Source organism: Styela clava, chromosome 3, assembly GCF_964204865.1.
Source record: "Styela clava chromosome 3, kaStyClav1.hap1.2, whole genome shotgun sequence".
Taxonomy (NCBI): Eukaryota; Metazoa; Chordata; class Ascidiacea; order Stolidobranchia; family Styelidae; genus Styela; species Styela clava.
The window spans coordinates 2,291,304-2,316,148 of record NC_135252.1 but is presented as its reverse complement, the minus strand read 5'-3'; the positions used below and the strand labels follow the sequence as shown (position 1 = coordinate 2,316,148).

General features: G+C 35.8%; 2 protein-coding genes across 3 annotated transcripts; one reads left to right on the top strand and one right to left on the bottom strand.

Moving 5' to 3' along the window:
* Nucleotides 1-1,472: 1,472 nt before the first annotated feature.
* LOC144420842 (uncharacterized) lies at nt 1,473-2,208 on the bottom strand. The gene is made up of 3 exons (XM_078110535.1): nt 1,966-2,208; nt 1,839-1,891; nt 1,473-1,762 (listed from the first exon to the last, which is right to left on the bottom strand). Exons 1-3 carry the CDS (start codon nt 2,138-2,140, stop codon nt 1,649-1,651), a joined length of 342 nt encoding a protein of 113 aa, XP_077966661.1. The 5' UTR covers nt 2,141-2,208; the 3' UTR covers nt 1,473-1,648.
* Nucleotides 2,209-7,591: 5,383 nt separating this feature from the next.
* Nucleotides 7,592-12,579, top strand: LOC120342370 (run domain Beclin-1-interacting and cysteine-rich domain-containing protein-like). 2 transcript variants are annotated; one of them, XM_039411177.2, is made up of 2 exons: nt 7,592-8,456; nt 8,737-12,579. In XM_039411177.2, the coding sequence occupies exon 2, from the start codon at nt 8,793-8,795 to the stop codon at nt 11,352-11,354; it is 2,562 nt and encodes an 853-aa protein (XP_039267111.2). In that variant the 5' UTR covers nt 7,592-8,456; nt 8,737-8,792; the 3' UTR covers nt 11,355-12,579. The 2 variants fall into 2 exon arrangements, with proteins under 2 accessions (XP_039267111.2, XP_039267112.2); XM_039411178.2 differs by lacking the exon at nt 7,592-8,456 and adding an exon at nt 8,644-8,663.
* The last annotated feature ends 12,266 nt before the right edge of the window (nt 12,580-24,845 follow it).

The window sequence follows — 24,845 nt, the reverse complement described above, 5'->3', positions numbered from 1 at the left end:
GATCATTCCCATTCTCCTACATAACTAGATATTATTTTTGAAGTTTTATCATGTTCTTATTTCATTTTATTGGTTTACACTTCAACCTTGTAACACCCCCTCTCACTCCATATAGTTCCGGTGAACGTGCAGCCTTAACCCAGTACATCAGCAGCCTAAATCAGAATAGTATTGTCAACCTTAACAGATGAGGTGGCGTCATCAAGATTAGTAACGATTTGACACTTATGGCGCTTCATTTTTTATGTCGAATATGTATGTCGCCGAACCGTTTAATGCTGTTGTTAAAAAATATCTCAGAATTTGAAAGACTGTGAAACTGTATTAAAGAGCTAAAGGAAGTATGGCACACCGTACTAAGATGTTGGAAGAAACGACGATACGATCGATAGCAGCCGCTACGATCACTGTAAACGTATGAAGAAACTTTCAATTCCCAAATGAAGTTTTCACATGAATCAATCAACAAATCGTTTTTTATTCGCCAATCACAAAAAAATGGAAGCAAAAAATATCACGAAAAACTTGTATACGGTAGAAACTCTACGTACGAAAGGCTCTGGATACGAAAAATCCAACAATTCTTTTCCGAAAACTTGCATAGTGATATTTGTTCATTTTAGATTAATTTAATGCAGGGATGTTCAATACAAACCTAATATTTGAATATTGCGACCTTCGAATATCGTTTTTTGGTGTTTTTGAGAATACCGAATATGACGCACATTTCCTAGCGCCGTCAAACTTTCGATTTAAAAAAAATATATTCACAGCCATTCTATTTTTTATCGCAATTGAAATCAGCCGTGCGCGTCGTTGCACTAAATTATGGCCAGCATGAAAGAAATTCAAAAAGCGCAATTACAATTATTACACAATATTCACAATTATTATCGTCTATTCCAATAAATCTGAAAGCAAATTGTGTCCCAATTAATTGTTTTCACCCTCAATTTCGATAGTGACCGAACATAACGGGAATTTTTTTCATTTCTTGCAATTAAGAGTTTATAAAATGACCTTTAAATGTTATTTAATATCTAACGCGGATTTTATCATTATCCCGACGTCGTTGATGACAATATCGTTCACTTTAAGTTGGCGATATCAATAAGCAAAATTAAACTAATAACACCAGACATGAAAGATTAGTGCCGACTCAAATCAAGTAAAAACCGACTTAAAAAATAAAACAAGTTTTCTGGTCTTAATTCTCCATCAGTGGCGGACGGTAATTTGGGAATCAATCATTTGATTATGACGATGGTAAACAAAGGTACATAAGCATACCGTTCTTAGTTTTTATTCGTTATTACTATGTTCTTCCTTCTTTCCGTATGTTCTTTGTTTATTTATTATGCTGTAATCTAATTCTAACATGTAGTTGTTGGATTTTAAGCATTAAAATAATTTATACGAAAATGATGTCCGAGTTTTACGTGGACATAAAACGGATTAGGGCATTTACAGGTAAAACGCCTTATGTAATACGACGGGTCTTCGGAACGAATTAATTTCGTGGGTAGCGCTTCTACTGTATATTCATGGCTCTGTACTCAATGGACAGGTTAACGGGAAATGGCCATTTGATCTACTTGTTAGTGTCAAGTGGCAACCCTTTGAAACTTATTTTTACATCAAATGCGTTTTAATGCCAACCGGCCTCGTATGCTGGACATTTCCAAAGTACGTCCAATATCTCCGCAATATCTCCGTTGTAGCATCCAGCATGAAACCAGCGTGGACACACATCACAGCCAATCTTTAAAAAAAGTCAAAATAACATGAATATAAAATTATATATTGCATATTTATTGAACACCTATTAGGTTACTTACCCATTCTGCTTCTCCCGTCTCCCCACAAAAACTGCAGTACGTCTCCACGCAGTCTGTCAAAAATGTATTTTTTAACTGCGTAATGTTTAGATAATTATCTAAATATCAAATATTCATTTCGTCATACCGGAATTCTGAATCACCCAACTGGCAATTTTCGCCCTTTCATCGATTGGTGAAACAACATGGATGCTTTTAGTTTCCAGCATCATCCAAGCGAACTGCAATCGAATATATGCCAAAGAACCAATAGACAAAATAAGTTGTTTCAAAATAACGCAAAATAGTGTGAAGAAAATCATGAGAATGTTGTTTGGTATATGAAAATAAATTAATCAATTCTTATGGAACAATTTCTTGTGAATAAATTGACAAAGAACATATACTGATGTATGGATAATTAAATTTGTATGACTTCCTATATACCTTTATCACGTAAATTCCACAACGTGATCCATCCCTCTGAATGGGATGTTCAGTAACCGTTGGTGTCCAGTTTTCGCATTCTTTTCGTAAATTCATCCAGTTTCTGTGTGTTGTAACGTGTGTAAATTCAGTTTTACTAATATACTTTTCATGTAACTTCATTTTTAAAAGTCAATACTTTTCATTCAATTTCAATGTCATTCACAATTGTCAATGTCATTCCAATTGTAAATACAGTTTGTTACTGGTACAATGTGATTATGTAGTTCATATATTATTTGTAAGAACAGGACACGTTTTTACGAAAACAGCCGAATACTTTCAACAAGAGAAATAGAATATTAAAAATAAAGGACTGGATAACTGTAAAGAAGATACTTTTAAAAAATCCACTCCAGGATTTGAAAGCGATCTGGCAACAGTGAAGTAAAGGTTTATTGAGTTTCTACTTTAGCTTGTAGTTGAAATAGCTAACAATAAGATGTATTTCAGGAATTGAACTCACTTATAATTTTTACATGCGTGAGTGGTCTCTTCAATTGAACTTCCATACGGATTCAGAAAGTAGAAATTATTTCTCGTTGTGTCAATGAATTGCAAAGATATTTTGTTCGAATCAAAATGAAGAATCAAATACAAAAAGGCAATATGTAATTTTGCCACAACAATTTCTTATTTATTGAATATTATTAAAATTTCAAAACAAAACTTCATCCTCAGCAAAAGAACCCAGTGATTTCCATTTATCCTGCACGCAGAAACAATCACGCTATAGTTTCCTAAATTTAACTGTAAAACAAATGAGATGATATAAGTATGATATTAAAGTGTTGTAGGAAAGATGAATACGGACTTTTTAGATAAAAAAACAATGTCGATTTTTCCAACCCTAATTTTGTTTATACCAATGGTTTTCGATCATAGTTCCGCAAGTATATTCCAGCAGTTTTACATTCAAATCCGAGGTGTTCGGCGTCAAATTGTTTTTTTCATATTTTTGTAACAAAAGTAATCATGAAATCAACTTATACATATCAATTACGCCGGGGTTCTCGAGCCTCGGATATATTTATTGGTTGTTTCCTATCCGCCTGGAAAATTAAAAACATCAAATATTGAAAGATTGACTTACATCAGTCATTAGATGGTGATGCATGCTGGTATGTTGGTGAAAAACACAACCAGCAATATAACTATCCATAACGTAAACATCACGGCGATTCTTTGTCATCAGTTGAAAGGAGTAAATAATAGTCTGAAAGTATGTGCCGATCAAAAAATTTGAGAACAGTTACAAACGAATTATAAAAATTATTTAATTGCTTGTGATTGAATAAATTATACTTTTATATCCCATTTGGAATCATGTATAGGTAGGATTGTTATTGAGTTGTCTGTCGGGAACAGTAGCAGTGAGACGGTCATTTATTCCCTGCGCTCCCAAAAGCGTACAATCTAGATTCTAAATCTGAACCTATCCTGGTACCCCTTTTATATTCAGGTTGTGCGTCATCTTTGTGTCCATATTTCGAGAGTACCGAATTTCTCTACTTTCCGCATGGTGGATTTTTTTTAAATTTTAATATGTATTTTATATTTGTCCACCAAACACACTGCATTAATGAATTGGATGAGAAAAAATTCCTTCTTACCTAAATTACGCTTTAACTGAGTCAAATTGACAATTTCTTATATTTTTTTCTTCAATTGAGGGGAATTTCCCTACTTTCCGCACGGTGGATTTTTTTAAAATTTTAATATGTATTTTATAGTTGTCCACCAAATACACCGTATTAATGAATTGGATGAGAAAATATTCTTTCTTGGATAAATTACGCTTTAACTGAGTTAAATAGACAATTTCTCAAATATTTTCATCAAATTGGGGGGAATTTCCCTACTTTCCGCACGGTGGATTTTGTTTAAATTTTAATATGTATTTTATATTCGTCCACCAAATACACTGTATTAATAAATTGGATGCGAAAAAATTATTTTTTGCATAAATGGGTTATTCCCTGCGCTCCCAAAAGCGTACAATCTAGATTCTAAATCTGAACCTATCCTGGTACACCCTTTATATTCAGGTTGTGCGTCATCTTTGTGTCCATATTTCGAGAGTACCGAATTTCCCTACTTTCCGCATGATGGATTTTTTTTAACTTTTAATATGTATTTTATATTTGTCCACCAAATACACCATATTAATGAATTGGATGAGAAAATATTCTTTCTTGAATAAATTACGCTTTAACTGAGTTAAATAGACGATTTCTCAAATATTTTCATCAAATTGGGGGGAATTTCCCTACTTTCCGCACGGTGGATTTTTTTTAAATTTCAATATGTATTTTATATTTGTCCACCAAATACACTGCATTAATGAATTGGATGAGAAAATATTCTTTCTTGCATAAATTATTTTTTAACTGAGTTGGATAGACGATTTCTTAAATATTTCCATTAAATTGAGGGGAATTTCCCTACTTTCCGCACGGTGGATTTTTTTTAAATTTTAATATGTATTTTTTATTTGTCCACCGAAAACACTGCATTAATGAATTGGATGAGAAAAAACTCCTTCTTACCTAAATTACGCTTTAACTGAGTCAAATTGACGATTTCTTATATTTTTTTCTTCAATTGAGGGGAATTTCCCTACTTTCCGCACGGTGGATTTTTTTTAAATTTTAATATGTATTTTATATTTGTCCACCAAATACACTGCATTAATGAATTGGATGAGAAAATATTCTTTCTTGGATAAATTATTTTTTAACTGAGTTGGATAGACGATTTCTCAAATATTTTCATCAAATTGGGGGGAATTTCCCTACTTTCCGCACGGTGGATTTTTTTTAAATTATAATATGTATTTTATATTCGTCCACCAAATACACTGTATTAATAAATTGGAGGAGAAAAAATTATTTTTTGCATAAATGGGTTATTCCCTGCGCTCCCAAAAGCGTACAATCTAGATTCTAAATCTGAACCTATCCTGGTACACCCTTTATATTCAGGTTGTGCGTCATCTTTGTGTCCATATTTCGAGAGTACCGAATTTCCCTACTTTCCGCATGGTGAATTTTTTTTAACTTTTAATATGTATTTTATATTTGTCCACCAAACACACTGCATTAATGAATTGGATGAGAAAAAATTCCTTCTTACCTAAATTACGCTTTAACTGAGTCAAATTGACGATTTCTTATATATATTTTTTAATTGAGGGGGAATTCCCTACTTTCCGCACGGTGGATTTTTTTAAAATTTTAATATGTATTTTATATTTGTCCACCAAACACACTGCATCAATGAATTGGATGAGAAAAAATTCCTTCTTACCTAAATTACGCTTTAACTGAGTCAAATTGACAATTTCTTATATTTTTTTCTTCGATTGAGGGGAATTTCCCTACTTTCCGCAAGGTGGATTTTTTTTCAAATTTTAATATGTATTTTATATTTGTCCACCAAATACACCGTATTAATGAATTGGATGAGAAAATATTCTTTCATGGATAAATTATTTTTTAACTGAGTTGGATAGACGATTTCCCAAATATTTTCATTAAATTGAGGGGAATTTCCCTACTTTCCGCACGGTGGATTTTTTTTAAATTTTAATATGTATTTTATATTTGTCCTCCAAATACACTGTATTAATGAATTGGATGAGAAAATATTCTTTCTTGCATAAATTATTTTTTAACTGAGTTGGATAGACGATTTCTTAAATATTTTCATTAAATTGAGGGGAATTTCCCTACTTTCCGCACGGTGGATTTTTTTTAAATTTTAATATGTATTTTATATTTGTCCACCAAATACACCATATCAATGAATTGGATGAGAAAATATTCTTTCTTGAATAAATTACGCTTTAACTGAGTTAAATAGACGATTTCTCCAATATTTTCATCAAATTGGGGGGAATTTCCCTACTTTCCGCACGGTGGATTTTTTTTAAATTTCAATATGTATTTTATATTCGTCCACCAAATACACTGTATTGATGAATTGGATGAGAAAATATTCTTTCTTGCATAAATTATTTTTTAACTGAGTTGGATAGACGATTTCTTAAATATTTCCATTAAATTGAGGGGAATTTCCCTACTTTCCGCATAGTGGATTTTTTTAAAATTTTGATATCTATTTTATATTTGTCCACCAAACAGACTGCATTGATGAATTGGATGAGAAAAAATTCCTTCTTACCTAAATTACGCTTTAACTGAGTCAAATTGACAATTTCCTATATTTTTTTCTTCAATTGAGGAGAATTTCCCTACTTTCCGCACGGTGGATTTTTTTTAAATTTTAATATGTATTTTATATTTGTCCACCAAATATATTGTATTAATGAATTGGATGAGAAAATATTCTTTCTTGCATAAATTATGCTTTAACTGAGTTGGATAGACGATTTCTCAAATATTTTCATTAAATTGAGGGGAATTTCCCTACTTTCCGCACGGTGGATTTTTTTTAAATTTCGATATCTATTTTATATTTGTCCACCAACCACATTGCATTAATGAATCGGATGAGAAAAAATTCCTTCTTACCTAAATTACGCTTTAACTGAGTTAAATTGGAGATTTCCTATATTTTTTTCTTAAACTGGGGGGGAATTTTTCTACTTTCCGCACGGTGGATTTTTTTAAAATTTTAATATGTATTTTATATTTGTCCACCGAATACACTGTATTAATGAATTGGATGAGAAAATATTATTTCCTGCATAAATTACGCTTTAACTGAGTTATATTGACAATTTCTCAAAAATTTTCCTTTAATTGGGGGGTATTTCCCAACTTTCCGCATAGTGGAATTGTTTTAAAATTTAATATATGTTTTATATATCTTCATCAAATTCACTGTATTAATGAATTGGATGAGAAAAAATTATTTCTTGCATAAATTACGCTTCAACTCAGTTAAATTTTAAATTTTGTCGATAAATGAGCTTCTGAGCAAATAATTCATTTTATCGAGGAAAAAATGTGTTGTTTCAATCATTTTTGTTTTTTATTATGTTTCAGGTCTGTCGTCCGTTTCTAAAAGGGAGAATCGCCTAATTTTTTGCATCCATGTAGGCGCAATTAAGTGAATTCGCGACAACTGTCGTGGAACATGGCGGGTTCAAATTTGGAAAAATTGGTAACTGTCCGCTGGAAGTGGCCGCTAGCTTTACCCATATATACGCTTTGGCTTTACCTATAGGTCCCGGTACTGATGCTAACTTCATGGAATACCTACAGGAATATGTGACTGTGTGGTGGTAATTATAATTTGATGGTGACAATTAATGTAATGTGATTAATATTGTTTGCTTGTTTTTAGTCAATGTGTACGGTACCGGTATATAATAAAATTGTAAATAACTTGAGGGGTGGAAATAGAATTGTGTTTCTTCGTGATGGTAATTTAGAAGGAGCCTGTTCTAATATACATAGCAAGATATTGTCCAATAAAGTCAAAACTTTCAGTTTTAAATTAACGTGGGATATTCTTTCTATTAAAGTGAAACCTAGAATTAAACATATTTCTGGGAATGACTTACGGTATGTGTATTTTGTTCACAAGAACCTGATTTATTTTGGAAATGCCTTTTTTCACAAAATGTTTATGATTGTTTTTTTTATTGCTTTGAAAATCAATCATTGTGAGTTGAGAAACAACTATATCCTGATATCACTTGTATACTATTGTACTATTAGATTTAAATCATCAATGTTATTCACATTTGTCCAGCCTTGAACGCAATGCTATAATATTACTATTTTGCACTGCTAAACACAAAATATGGTTAGAAAGGAATGCTGTAATTTTTCAGAATGCTAACCCAAATGTGAACAATGTAATCATGAAAATTAAGAGGTCACTCATAGCACTGTAGCAAAAAGAAATAAAGAAAAGTTTAGGCAACATCCTAGTTTTACAAGAGAACTCGGTATAATTTATAATACCTTATGAATTTTTAACACTGTGATAGTATTGAAACTAATAGATATGTAAATTTTTTCTTGATAATTAATGTTAATTAAAAAATAATGCACTGTCAATCACTGTGGGAACTACATGGATACATAAATTCGATATAATGGACAATACAATCAAGGGACTGTAATGAAATAATTTTGCTGGCTACTGTTAATGTATTTTTTCTGTTAATTTTGAATGGTTAGTTATTGTTGTTTATTTTTTATTTTATATATTCTTTGATTATTGAATAATATCCACATTGTGAAACCATATAAAAAAAAAATCATTTAGACATTAATGCTGTAATGTGGTAGTCTACGGCATTGCTGTAACTGTCAATCATATCCCAGGCTGCCAGGGATATCATTACTTTGGGAAGGTTCGTCATCAGATTGCTGGATTACGGTATACTCACACAAGGTTGTAAGTTAAGACTCTCTTGTCTCGAAATAAATCTGTTCTTATTTCTATATTTCAGTATTTGATACATTACAGTATTTCAACTGCTTACTGGCTTATCACTGAAATAATGAGATGGATGAAGGCAAACTTTCTCGCAACTACTCTGAGAAATTATCACTCTTTGTTGATGTGAAGAGATGTGCGGAGAGAATCTTGAGCTACCCCTCGCCTTCACTATGCAGTATATATGGAGGAATTAATACTTTTGTGAAATTTTTGGAAAAGATGTTTCAACATTGTTTACGGAAAACGAAAAGCGAAGATGAGAAAACTTACATGGCCTTTTTGTCTTGTTTGTCATGGCTTAAGCCAGTTTTAGCTTCAGATCTCAAAGCTATCTTGAAGATTTATCAGACCAAGCTTTCTAAAGAAATTGTGTATGACAATTGTCAAAATTTGGGTGTAAAATTTCTTACAAGATGTCTGCTAACAGGAATTTTAAGTGATTGTATGGTGCTGCTACTCAAAGATGGAAATCTTGTTAATCAGTACTATGACTCTGGTGCATTTTTTAATGATACTCTATGCCGAAATGGATTATTATCCTGTGTGAAAGCTGTTGAAGATAGATCTTCTAAAATTTTAGCTGATATTTCCTTAGATTTAATAGACTCGGGTGTGATGCAATATTGTATTGCTAAATTTGATAGAATACACAAATTGGATCACACAGAAGTTAAGCAAACAGCTTCTGCTAGTATCGTCCAAAATACGAAGGATTTTTTAGATCCATTACATCATGAAAACAAAGTATCAAATTCAAGTCAGTCAAGTGCTTATGCAGAGGAAACTGATCATGTAGATGGTAAATCATCATTTGAAGCTGATAATAAAGTTAGGCAAAAAAAGGATTTACCTGATGTTGTAGCCTGTGCTGAAAGGTCTGAAAACAAGAAAAAGAATGCAAAAATTAACGATTATGATAGAACACAATTTGTAAAAATACCCGAATTTGGAAAATATGCAAGAAACCAGGGAGTTTTAAAAGTACCTTCAACAAAGTCGAAAACAACATCAGATCCACAATGTCCATCTTCATCAAATCAGTCCAAACACAAGCGGTCTGCGTCTGAAATAACATTGAATGAGGCAAAGAAAATTGACCAGCCTATAAATGCAGATGTCTGGTCTGTACCACCTGATGCAACTTCGTTGATGCATTATATACACAGTGAAGACCTTTCTACATGTGAAGACTTGAAAAAGGAAAATGCACATTTTCATCTTTCGGAAATGTTAATGACTGTTATGGAAGAGCAAAAATGTAGTTCTGGAGAAGGCTTTCGCAGTTTGCGAAAAAGCATGAGCATGCAGATACCAAAGAGCAGACAATCAAGGCTATGTGATAAACTTAAGAACTCATTAGACCCGGTTGCCTCCATTGGACATTCTTCTCCTGTAGTTTCCCCTGAGTTTTCCGAAACTTATGCTGTGAGTGAAACTGATGAATGTGTTCTTATTGCTGATAAGCCTGCAAATATGGAAATAAAAGATGGTTTACCGTCATCTGAGCTGGGCAGTAGCTTGGAAAGCCAGTTATTTTCACCCACTGAAAATAGTTCGGCGGAATCCATTGCAATAGGTTTATTGCAAGCTTTCACAGCAGATTCCAACAACTCAGATGACATGCAATGGCTTGTCTCTGAATCTGATGTTCCCCAGAAACTTCTACCCCTTCCTGATTCCACAATGATCGATCCAGAAATCAAAGAAGGATCAAAACGACAACAAGAAATTAGTTTGATGCCAAAAAATCGAATACGTGGCAGTGAAAAATGGGCTCCACCTAGATTTCAACTTATTTTCAATGTGCATAGGAATAGGGACAGATCACAAGGTATAGCAAATCAGAAATACATGTGTGCAGGATGTGGAACAAATGTTGAAAAAGCTTTCATAAGAAGATTCCGATATTGCGAATATACTGGTAAATATTTTTGTTCTTGTTGCCATGATGATACGCTTCATGTCATTCCAGCTCATGTTTTCAACAATTTCAACTTCAAGAAATATAAAGTTTCAAATTTTGCTGATGACCTTCTGCGAAAAATTCATTGTGAACCGCTTTTTAATATAAATGACTTGAATCAAACGCTCCACTCAAAATCCAAAGCCCTGCGACATTGTCTTAATTTGCGAAACCAGATCGCACAGCTGGTAAAATATCTCGATACATGTCGTTATTTTTATGGTTGTGCGGCACGCGTTAATCTGAGGTCTACAGAGGAGCACCATTCTTCTGAATTGGAAGCATCTATCTGTAAGATGATGAAAGAAATTCCTCCACACATTCTGAACGGGGATTCACACATCTATTCTATGAAAGATCTCATAGCAGTTAAAAGTGGTGAATTGGAAAGGACATTGAAGTTTTTCACCAATGCATGCTCATTGCATGTCATTTCATGTGATTGCTGTAGTGCAAAAGGATTTGTTTGTGAAATATGTGGGAATGCAGAAAATATTATATTCCCTCACCAAACAAAACACAGCATTCAGTGTGACACTTGCATGTCTTGCTTTCATAAAAAATGCTTTTCAATTGCCAAGGGATGTCCGAAATGTTTGCGACGAGCCAAATGGAAAAAATTGCAAGACACTGAATTAACCCAAGCATCAAGCTCTTCAGAATAAATTTTATCGCATTTTAATGAGGCAAATGCTATATTTACTATTGATCCATCCCAGGACTTTAATGGCAAATATCATATTTCATTGTGTACAAACTAATTCTTCATTATCTGTTTTTCAACAACTAAGATGTCAAAATAGTGCAATAGACTTAATATTATTATCATCATTATTTCATTAGTGCAATTCAAGGCATTTTGCCAACAAAACTGTTTTCTGTACTGTTGCTATTACATATATAACATATATTACACCATATTTACACATACTAATTTGCCAAGTATGGGCCGCAGATCAAGAATGATCACCCTAAATAACATAGTAAATAGTCAAACCTTTATTGATGGGTTTAATTTGATTTTCACAAGCATGTTAGTCTGTGTCATTTATTGACTTGTGTTGACACATATAATTTTTTATTTATGATTCTATACTTGTCTTTCTTCAACTTATTAGTACCTATGTGTTTGTTGCAGAGCACAGAAAGAAATTGAATTTTGTTATAGAAATAGGTTTATCCTAAAGATTAGTTTTAGAATTGGTTGAAATTTTATATATATTCATTCCCTAACTAAAGCTATATGTAAAATTACGTAAGTGATAGGCTTTTCTCGCAGTATATATACCCAGGGGCGTGTCTAGAGGGGGGCCCGAGGCAGCCGTCCCTCAACAACATAACATGTTGTAGGGGGCAGTAGATATAAGTCCGTTGCTTAGTTTGATGATTTAATTAATAATACAATTATTTCACTCTTACTTGACCCTTTTAATTTATTCATTCTCATGAAAAGTTAAGCTTTGGTTACTGAAAATTCAATGGACATATTCTCAAGGACATTGTGTTAAATAAGCTCCTGAGCATGGTGGACGAACTGAAACACTATGTTTCTGTGATTTAATCATGTATTCAATTATAATTTAGAGATAATTAGTGTTGTATCACATTTTAGAATTTGGAAACCTAACTTATTTTAATATAGGCGATGTCTGGTGTTGGCATTTATGAAGTTTTGCTCAGAAGTGTAGGTTTCTCAATACGATTTCTAGTATTTAGGTTGCAACTTCACATTTTCCAATATTTCTGATTTATCACTGTTGCATATATGTTTTATCATTTTAAATACACGTATATGTTCAAATCGCTAGCTTGTTTCAAATTGTAATTCTTTTTTTTTTAAATAGCAAGAAATGATTCTACAATGAAATACAGACATGCTATGGCACGGAATTTTCAGTGAGTCACACATATTTCCATCATGATAAAAATGATTTTGGACATGGATATCACCAATACCTGCAATGAAAAACTTGGTGTTGCAATTTATCTGCAAGCCTTACAATACTGGTTTATTATTTTGTAGATTTGCGCTTTGTAGATGCAGTACTTGTATCAGTATCAGGACTGGAGTAATTTGAGGAAATTCATATGTAAACACAAGCTTAGGGAACAGTTCTATTGTATCGTTTGCCATAGAACTGCTACCAGTGTTCCCACGCCAGTATGTATGACTGTGTTATTTCACTTATTATATTGAATCAAGGCCGGCCTTATAACAGTTTTTTTTATCTCCAACATAGTAGTACAATTTTTTACAATAATTTGTACCTGGGGGAAAATACATAAAGGAGAAGGCAGAGATTGCTAAACAAGGAGATACTCGGCATGATATTTATGCTAGCAGCATAGTGTAAACAAATAACATTCTAATTGCATCTGATTTACAATAAATGGGAATGCTTGCGGAGGAAAAAATTAACCACGAATCAATTGAAATAATTCCGATAAAAATAAGTATTATATACTCCTACCTTTCTTTAAATTTTATTTCAATCAAAATTAAATATTTTCTAAAAGTCGGTAGCTGATTTTTTATCCATTCTTGCCAAGGCGTGCCATCACTTAGTCAGTTCAGGGCAAGATTTCGAATCGCCGCCATCCTTTTTTTCCGCCAATGGTCGAGATGAATTTCTCAATTTTTTCATTAAAGCCATATTTTTTCAACGCAATTCTGACATATATATATGACTTTTTTCTGTATTGAGTCATTGTTGAAAAAGTTTTTTTATTGTGTGTGAGCGCTCCGCGATCAGTTTAACCGATGTATGTGAATGACTTTTTTCTGTAATGAGTTATTGATGAAAACGTGTTTTTTTATTGTGTGTGAACGCTCCGCAAGTCTGACTGACGTATGCGTCTGGTGGACCTGATACAATAAAAATGTTACATACAATTTTATATCTCCCAAGTATTCGAGATTCGATTCGAAAAAAATATTCGACTCGATTCTGAAATCATCAAGTATTCGAAAATGCCCAGCCCTACTTATTTTTCGTAAAATACGGTACTTTCCTTATATTGTATCAATGAGACTTCTACTGTTGCATTACCGCGTTTTTACATCGGGTTTGTAACCTCAGAGAAATACACGAACTTGCTTACTGGTTTTCATTGAGTGGAAACTTCCAAATATTTGCTCATTAATCCAATGTGCCCTGCATTTTTACGTCATCCAGCTAAATGGTTCGTTGCATATGAAGAAAGCACATCGTTCGCTGCAAAAATCTCTTGTTTCAGCTGGGTCGAGTGCGAAATTGGCCGTATTGAGGCTTTTAATTTTTCGATTCGTGTTCGGTTTTGGGTTTCAAAGTATGGTACGTTGAAAGCATACTAACTATAAGCATATGCATATTGGGAATACATATCTATTAGGCAGAAAACACCACGTGGGGTGCGGTTATTGCTGTATTTATTCATTGATATAACATGGGACTTACATATTTATCCAGGGGGAGAGGAAAGCCGAAAGCCTAATAAATGGCGAACCACGGCCTCTCCAAATAGCTCTGTGATCCATATGAACCCCCAGGCTGCCTGGACTTTGTGAGCTATTCGTATACTTATTAAAAATACTGATTTTAACTATAAATTACTCCTGGATATCTTGCCATTGAAATTTAAAATTTGCCATTTTCATGTCTTGTGAATTTACACAAAAAAAGTTCGTTTTTTATTTTATTATTTAGAGTACATTTTGTTATCAATTATGAATATTGCATGTATATTATTTAATTTTAACGATCCTTCATATAGACATATATAGAAATACTGTTGATTTGGATGCAATTATACTTTTGTAATCAATAGTGAGATATAGAATTTGAACAAGGGTCGCAGCCAGGATTTTTCCAACGGGGTGGGGGGCATACGGTGAAATTAAAACAGTGCGCCAAAAGTTCAATTCACGACGGCGTGAGGCGTGTAATAAATTAAAAACAATGCGTCGTTCACAGCGAAATTCCACAGTCACGTGTACCTCGCCTCTGTTTTCTTTACGGTGTTTGGTGAATAAATACAAAAACACGCTCGCGTGTAGCGTCGAATCATAAAATGTGGAAATTTTACTTGGAATTTAATGCTAACAAAGTTGATTTTTTATTGTCATTTATTGATATTTATATGCGCCGTGATTAGTGGTGGGCAAACCGTATTTTTTTATATAAAATTATTCGAATATTTTAACGAACATCGGCGAAGATGTTAAAGACAACTATTAAAGAATGTATTCACAACAAAAATTAATTTTGTTCTGATTTTTATCTTCTATGTTGGATTTGTATCACAGTTACGGTCCCAATTGAGCAAACAATATTATCATTACTGACCAGTGGTGGGATTTAGCCCGTTCTATAGAACCCTCTCACGGAATTTAATGAGATCAGCGAATCGGTCAGCATTACTAAAAAACATGTAACAGAACCGGCCGACAACTATGACTTTTGTGATGAAAACAGCTGACAAAAAATTTGAATCCCACCACTCGTTACGAGTTACTACCCATGTAAAGGGGGATGTGGGGCTTTGTATTCATTGATATAGGATGGGGTTAACATATTTACTCATGTGGAGAGGAAAGTCGATAATCCGATTCCCTGCTATTCTTCTAATTTTTGACTTCGTTTTTATTGTCAAGATATCCCAGACTGCCAGAGTGATTTGAAATCGGAGAGCCCTGGCTCCGTATGGAGCGCCTTATGAAAACTATGATTGCGAGAAGCTGTGGTTCGCCATATATTTAGGACTTCTTATCCCTTTCCTTTCCATGGATAAATATGTACCTAAATCCCATGCTATAATCAGAAATAACCGCACTTGACTTCATATTCTGTGCTATAGCCTATAGCTAATAGATATGCATTCCCAATAAGCATATGCTTATAGTTAGTATGCTTTCAACGTACCATACTTCGAAAACCGAACACGAATCGAAAAATTAAAAGCCTCAATACGGCCAATTTCGCAACCGGCGCAGCCGAAGCAAGGGATTTTTGCAGCGATATGCTCAGGGCTGCCAATTCTGCCTGACTAAAAACATCTAGATTGACCTCTAAAAACATCTAGACACATCCAGATTGAAAAATAAAACATCTAGATATGAGGTCCTTGAATTTGATGAAAAGTAACCATAATACAGTAATATTAGATGTTGAAGAAGCTAACATCATAACCTAGAATTCAATTCCCACCTGCAGAACTTACAACAGACCTTGTTCTTTTCATCTGAAGGGGCAAACCATTCCTTAAGCCAATCTTTTCCAAATTTTTGCTGGTAGTGTATACTCTTTAGCATTTTGGAAGGTTGGTGTTTAAAGAGAGACACATTCAATAGCACTTATAGACTCAAATACCTAAATAATTTTAAAACCCCTTGGCAACAATATCATCGGACCAACGTCGTCCTTTCAATTTACCATTATTTAAAATGTCACATGTTTAATTCGTTATTCAAATATTTTAAGTACATATGGATGTATGGTACCGGTAGACGAATACGATATGAATGAGCTTTATCAATCTTACATCAATACTTCTAAATAATGAAATAATATTCATTCACCTTAGATAAAATATAAATCACTATTTGTTTATTAGGCTATCAGTAAACAATGATTTACCCACTGTATGAAAAGAAAGTATATGGTGAATAAGGTGACCGTACATTTGAACCCATGTACATTTGAACCCATGCGTATATCCACGAGTTCAATCTATATGAGGGTGCTAAAACCCATGGGTTAGGGTTAGTATGGGTTTAACTATCCATGAAACAAACAAAAAATTCCATAGGTGCAATAGCATGCAATTGTCATGGGTTAAAACGTACGTGGGTCCAAATGTAATAGAACCGGTGAATAACGAATACCAATAAATATATATACATAAAGAAATGCACAATGCTACTGATAATCCACTATGCCCTCCCAAGTTTTTGGATAGCGTTTCAGTTTAGACAAAGCCTGATATATAAATGAGCATTGTGATAAAGGAATGTTTGACACAATTTTGCAAAACCGATAATTGCAAATTATTTCAAATTTGAGTCATTTGTCGGTTTTCCTTGTGTCTTAATGACCGACGTGGTAGATCTTGGTTTGGCAAGGTATTAGGCCCGTGTGAAGTTATTCGTGGCCCTTCGTGTAGACCAGGGTTGTTATAAGGTTGAAGCCTGGATAATGCTCTAGGTCAGCGTTTCCCAAACTTTTTCGGTCACGGAACACTTACACTTTTTATCTCACCTCGCGGAACACTAAAAATGAAAGGGTAAAATTGATAAAAAAAAAAACGGTGTAATGTAGCGGTTCCCAATGGGTTCGTCGTGGCGAGTTGCCAAATGCGCCCCAAAAACCAACAGAATTATGTTGAACATACCTAAGATATGATTGAATATTTTACATATTTCATTTATTATAAATGTTTTATTGTTTCTCAATTTGAATGCTGTGTATATGAATCAACAAATTCATTTTACCTTTCTATATCGTTTACTTTCCATTACGTGTGTTTGCCTCTATAATGTTACGTCTAATGGAGGTAGAAGTACTTTCTGCAACTTCGCGAGCTGCAGTTTATTTATCTGCTAAATCGAGTTTAGCGAACATGAGTAATTTTTTCAGCATTTCAAAGTAAAATCAGACAGAGATGACGGAAGGAGAGTTGAATATTTGCCTTTATTCTTAAGACCTACCTGTTTGCCTATAGCAGGGATGGCGAACCTTTTTCGACGAATGGGTCAAAAATTATATTTTAATCACGGAACAGAAGAGTGTGGGTCACAAATATTTAATCAATGTTAGTATCTATAAGAAACTTGCTGCTGCATCCCATATTTCAAATCTTATAAGCTTCGGTTGGTGTTGTGTAGTTTTGGGCTTTATTTATGCAGCACTCCTACCAGAGACTACTGGACTGTTTATGACACTCGATTTTATGAAATTCGTGTACAAAAACACGCATATTATGAATTACCCAAAAATGTTTAGAATGATGCGGCAAATTATTTTGCGCGCAAAAGAGTTTGGAGGGAATTCCACTCTAATAGAGGTAAATTTTTCGATTGGCTTTTAACCACATTAAGGTATACTTTCACACTGCCCCATTGTTATTTCAGATTTCTAGGTCCTCATTCTGAGTCTAACAGATTTTGTTTTCTTCACGACATTGTAGGCGAGAAACTAATGTATGCAAAGTAGTATCTAGTTTTCGTATACTCTGAACTAAACAGTCTGCAGTGCCTTTTTGGTTCATGTGAATGAACGCTGTAACAAGACGTTGCGAGAAATGAACAGATCAAATTGATTGTTTTGTCATAAACCATATCACAGCCAATAGCTGCTTAAAGGTATACAGGGTTGAACACGTGCGTCCAAGATTGGGAGTTCCGAAAATTACCATACCGATCCGGAAATTTGAATTTGAGCGTTCGCAGGTCTGGCTGCCCAACTGACGTTACATTATGTAGTTACCTTATGTACTGTGAAAATTGTTTGAAGCCGGTTTTATCAATTTTTATCACTCACAAGTTAGTATGTTTTTATTTCCTTCGTGCCCTGACGGGTCACCGAAAAAACGCGGTGGGTCACTTTGTGACCCGCGGGTCAGTGGTTCGCCATCCCTGGCCTATAGCAAAACCAAAAGAATTGCTGCAAACTTGATAATGAACTTAACAGTCAAAAAGCTAGGCCGACGGTTAACGAATATGCCCATACCCTACCTTAGTTAGTCCGCTTTAGGCCAACGGTGACACGATATTGAACGGTCAGTTGGGCGACAACTTCACGATCCCTAGATCGCCATGGCAACCCATTTAGACGTATTTTTGATTTATTTTTCACGGAACACTCGGAAGAGGCTCGCGGAACACTAGTGTTCCGCGGAACGCCGTTTGGGAAACGCTGCTCTAGGTAGTTTCTTATAGTTTGAAGATGTTGGTGTCGTCGGGGACATCAGAGTTGTTGGTTTCAGCGGGTGGTTGAGTTCGCTCTCTGGTGTTGATTCTTCTGGAGTACGGATTTTTGTGTCATCGTCAGGTGGTATTATTGGTGACCGATCAACGCTTCTGGACGTGCGGTCATGTTGGATTTGTGGCATGTATGGGAATGCCATATTTCGAAAAGGGTCGATAATTTGGCTCCTAGGATATACATATCGCCTAAGAAATTTTCTGTTTCTCATGGTAATTCGACCAGATCCGTCAACTTTAACCATGTATTAGTCAAACTGTTTCACCTCTATGACAATTCCGGTCTTACCCCATTTATTCGGATGTGTGCCATTTTGATTTTGGATTCGGACATGATCTCCAAGGCAGGGAGTTGTCGAGTGTGTTCAGTCCAGCGTTCCGCAGCCTTCTTGTTTCTCGCCATGTCTGTCGAGGTACGTATTTGCCGGGTGGAATAGGAATAAAGTCCCGAATTGGCCTACCAAATACCTGCATGGCCGGAGACATTTTAGTGTCTAGATCCGGGGTGTTGCAATATTGTAGCATCGCCCGCTGGAATGTATCGGTGTTTAATTCTCCATTTGTGCCAGTGTTTTCAGAGATGAGCCTCTTAACCGTTTTCACACCAATTTCTGCTCTGCAATTGCTATAGGAAAAAGCAACCGATGATAATCGATGGTTGACACCCCAATCTGTCAGGAACCTGCGAGTTTCGGCAGCAGTGAATTCCGGCCCACCGTCTTATGATAGTTCATCGCTTAAACCGAAAGTTACGAAGACCTTACGCAAGCTGTTTGTTAAGCCTTTGGACCCATCGCCAGCTCTTTCCACAATTGGCCAATTGGAATATCTATCGACTATAACAAGGTAGTTAAACCCTTTATAGTGAAAATAGTCTGCACATATACATTGGAAGGAATATACTGGTTGAATTGTGGGCGTAGGTGGGTTGCTTGGCTGAGATGGTGCCATACGATTACAGTGCATGCATCTTGCCCTCGCAGCTATGATATCAGGTGTGATGCCTGGCCAGAAGACGGATGTCTCTGCTCGTGATGTCATAGATGTTACCCCTTGATGGGCGGAATGCAGAGATTTTAGGATGCGTTCCTTGAGGTACGGTGGAACCACAATGCGGTTCTTGTAGAGTATTACCCCGTCGTATGTGTGCAGGTCGTTACAAAATCTATGATATTCGCGTAGTTCCACGGTAGTTCATACCGGAATTCTGGAATGCCATCTTCGATCATCGTCATGAGTTTTGACATGCCTGGGTCGCTATTAGTGGCTACTTTTACATCGTCCCATGTGACTGATTGTAGGCTGTTGAGAGCATGGGTTGTAGTGGCATTTTCGCAGGATGTGAGAAACTTCTCTGCTTCATTAGATATGCGAATGTAAGCAATGAAAGAGCCAGGTAGAAAGGGTATCGAATTATGATCGTTAGACTGCTCGATTGCGTTATCCAATGCAGATATGTCATCAATCAATGTCATCTTTGTAGCTTTACCAACTGGATGTCTTGACATGCTGTCAGCCGCTAGGTTTTTCAGGCCTGGCACATGTATCATCGACTTTTTTTTCAAGTTCATTAAACGAGGGTTCGAAATGTTCTCCAGTGATCTGTCTCCAAATATTTTCAGGAGTGGTTTGTGATCAACAGCAACTGTTAGGTTCTCGCACCCAAGAACAAAATAGCGCGCTTTCTCAAGGGCATCAACAACAGCTAGGGCCTCGCCTTCTACTGGCGCATAGCGTAATTCTGCTGGTGATGTGAACCTACTACCGACGAGTGTTATTTTCTATCCTGATTTGCAGCAGAATGGGTTTTGTGAGGGACATGAACAGTGTTTTTGAAGTAGCCAGAATCCTATCCCGGTTTTGCTCCAGTCAGTGGTTAGGCATGTGGGTCTATCTTTGTCATAGATTTCGACTCCTTCTTCAATTTCACTGATGATTGTTTCTTTCGATTCCTCGAAGAGCTGGTTGAGTTCTTCTGTCCAGACAAATTTGGTCGATGGCTGAAGCAATTGGCGGAATGGTAACATCTTTTTAACTGATGCAAAAACATATGATACTTGGTTTACCATGCCAAACCATGACCGGGCATCGGTTAAGCTCGTTGGCACTGGGAAGTTTGATATTGCGTCAAGGTATCTTTTGCATGTCTTACATTGGTGGGGGTGATCTCGAAGCCAGTGAACTCCACTGTGTCCTGTGCAAAAACAAATTTAGCCGGGTTCAAGGTGATTCCTTTACGACCACATAAGTCGAGCCACTCAACAGCTTGGAAAAATGCTTTTTCAATGTTGTCCGACCATAACAATGTGTCATCGATACACTTCGTTTTGTCAGGAATATCCGAGGCGATTTCGCCAAAACGTCTGCTGTAGCCATCGCCAGATGCAATATATCCCTGTGAGGTTGTTTTGTAACGGTATCTGCCCCAAGGGGTGATGAAACTTGTTAGATGGCGGTCATCTTTGTGTAGGGGTAGGCTATGGTAGCCGTTCCAAGCATCGAAAACTGTCTTCTTCGTGTTACGAGGTACCTGGCGAGCTTGGTAGAAAGGTGATAAAGTGTGATGTGTTTCGCGAGTAGCAAACTTATTCAGGGGCTGTAGGTCAACAGTTCGTTGAGGCTTGCCATTTTTCTTTGCGCATATAACCATTTTGTGGCACTATGTGACTGGTTCACCGATAGGGACTGGTTCGATGACTCCTAGTTGAGTATCCCCGTCTAGGCCGGCTTTTACCTCTTCTTTCCAGTGGAGGGGTACTGGTACTGGTGTGTGATGAGCGACTGGCTTTGCTCCAGGGTCTATCATAAGTTTTATTGGTGGCCCTCCCATCATAGGGAGCGGTTGGTGCTCGCAGATGTTGAAAGTGCTAGATTTGTAGTATTCGATTTTCCTCATTCGGCGAGTATGGTAATGACGTTGGTATTGGTGGGGGAACTTTGCGACGGGGACAGGTGCATCTTGGTATGTCACCATTCTCAGTCCATGTTGTAGTTTCGTCCGTCATGTTAATTGACGTCATTTCCCCATTAACTTCGCCAATCTTTGGGAAACTTTCAGAAATTAAACCAAGTTCCATGCATGCTTGCTTGATCAAGAACAGCTTGTCTGAGCTGTCGGTTATGTAAACGATTTGACGGGTATGAACTATTTTCCCGTTATCAGTTGTTCCTGAAAATCTAGCAACTAGGGCGCCAAGGATATATATTCCTTTGTTATTGGCCGCAGTCATTCTCATCTTCACAGGTAGTAGATCAGAAGCTTTTATGCCAAGTTTATCGAGGATGGTGACACCGCATAAACAACTCTGGCATCCTGTGTCTGCCATTGCAGGGTGAGTTATTTGTTGGGGTTTGAAATTCTTATTAAACCCTAATGTAGCAAAATCGGATGGCAGTATGTCAATCATAATATCGAAAACTGGCTGTGGATCTGACTTGCGTTTTTCCCATCGTTGGCACATATTGTTATATAGGTGGTGGTCCAGAGCAATACCGTTGGATGAATTCTTGTAAACTGAGCATAATGAATCGGACATAGAGTTCTCCATGTCTTTAGGTTTGTGTGATGGTTTGACCATTTTAGACAATGTTTTTCCTCTACAAACTGATTCAAAATGATGTAGTTTCAAGCAGTGGTCGCACGTCTGATTGAAAGCGGGACAGGAGCGTTTCCTGATTCTCAGTGGGAACTTCTGCCATGTTCTGTTTCTCCGCAGTAAGTACAGGTGGCTTGCATCTTATCGGATGTAGGCTTGACTTGAATGCGCTCCTTCCTTGACTTTCGATATGAGCTGATGGCGTCTGTGTACTGGGAATCGAGCAGTCTGAAGGCAGATCATTTGTCCGATTATTTGGCTTTGACAAATTTGAAGATTTCTTCTAGGCCCTAGGGTCATGTTTTGGTTCGGGTCCCCAAGAACATCTAGTTAAATGTCGGAGTCACTTATTCCTCTAGAGAGGACGTCGCGCAGAATTTCTTCTGTGTAGTTCACATCTTGACTGCATGAGGGACATTGGACAATGAATTTACACACCGTCGCTTTGCCACGAATGCGGGCGCCGAAGTTTCTTACAGGTTCGTCTCTGTCTTGTTTCATGTTGGCGAGTTTGACTCTGGCGATCATGGTATTTTCCTCACGCACAGCCAGTGTTTTGATAGCGTTTAGAATGTCTTGTTCTGATTTTCATGTGAGATTAGGTGAAGTGCGAGTTAGATCTTTGCGCAGTGGATCGTCACAGCATTCCAATAGTTGGAAAATTATGTCTTGGCCTGATATTTTTGTGGCAGCTTTGTAGTCTGTCCATCTTGATTCAAAGTATGTCCATTCTTCAGTTGAGCCAGCAGATGTGATGGTTGGACGTTTCACTTTCTCAACTTGGGTTGTGGGTTGTTGAGTTTTTTGTGTGTTGTGTGTGGTAGCGTGTAAATTCAGCAATGCAGCAACAATAGAGGCCTCAACATCCTCTGTTTCAAAGTCACATTTGTTGATTGGGCACCAGGTATCCCACGTAGGGTAAATCATAGATAAGTATACATCACTATTTGTTTATTAGGCTATCAGTAAACAATGATTTACCAACTGTATGAAAAGAAATTATATGTTGAATAACGAATACCAATAAATATATATACATCAAGAAATGCACAATGCTACTGATAATCCACTACACCTATCACAGTATTATACACATCTCTTTATTTATTTCCCACTGAATAATATTCAGAACCTTGAAAAAAATATATCTAGATTTTATAGCTAACATCTAGGCTCCAAATTTTACATCTAGATCTTGATGAAAACATCTAGATCTAGATATAAAACATATAGAGTGGCAGCCCTGGATATGCTTTCTCCATATGCAACGAACCATTTAGCTGGACGACGCATAAAATGCAGGGCGCAATGAATTAATGAGCAAATATTTGGAAGTTTCCACTCATTGTATATATGCTCATTGGTCTGGCTAATCTTATTACGATATTAAATAAAGTTCCCAACTGAGAACAGAGATTAACAAGCCTATTTGAATGAAAACATGGGGAGCAATGCAGTTTCAAAGTCTTTCAAGCACAAATTTTTTTTAGGAATAGCATTCCAATAGGTCGCTCGCAATAGGTTGTTTTCTGCACTTCTCTCCTGTTTTCCCATCTCTAAAAGTAATTTCAATATTTTCTGACTCAACTCTGAGGTCAATAAATTTTTGACACCAAATTGACCTAGTCTATAAAATTCAATTAACTGCATTTCCAATTCATCCATGTTCATTCATAAAAATTGCTGTAGGTTTAGTTCCGTCATTTTTATATTGTCTGGAAACCTCATTATTTTTGCTGTCTCGTACATTTTTCTAAATTTCGAATCTTGTGAGGAACTGCTCATCAACTGACTCGAGAATGTTAATAAATAACATCCGAAGGCGTTGCAGATCTGATCTGTCATCAGTTTCAAGTTCGATAATATACCTCTTGAGGTCCTCATCTTCAATATATTTCTTAAAGACTTCAAGTTTTATTTCCAAAGCCTTCACGTATCTAAACGTAACATCAAGTGCTTTACCACTACCCGTAATTCAACATTCAGATGGTCACAAAAATCTGCAGAAAACATCAATTTTGAAAATCGATTGCAGTCATACAAATTTTGGTAAGAATTATGGTGGTCATTTCAGAAATTTTCCATTTCATAACGCATCGTTTTAAATCAAAACCTGCTGATTTTTCTACTGCCTTAATTTATACCAATAAGCAACTTTAACTAAAATTCAATTTACATTATGAATCGAGCAGAAATGAAGAAAAAATGGGGCACACACGAACCATATTATACGTAAAAATGTGTAGCCAAAATACTACGCTTGCCTCAACAAAATTAGTTGCAGGCTAGAGCTCACTTAGTAGTTACGTCATATTATGTTTCTTTATATCCATATGTCATAAAATGACAAAAAGAGTTTTAATGAATAACGGATTGTTAACTAACGGAAATTAAGAAACGAGCATCGACTTCTATTATAATTTATTCTGACCATTAATTGCTTTTCCTGGCAGTAGGCTACTTCCTTTTCTACTGTACATTTACCTGATTTTTCCAATATATTTTTCTCCCGTATTTTTTTTAATTCAAAATAATATCACTACCGTTGTATATTTAGCACGAAAAAAAAGAAAATAGCCCAAAACTATGCCTCATGGAGG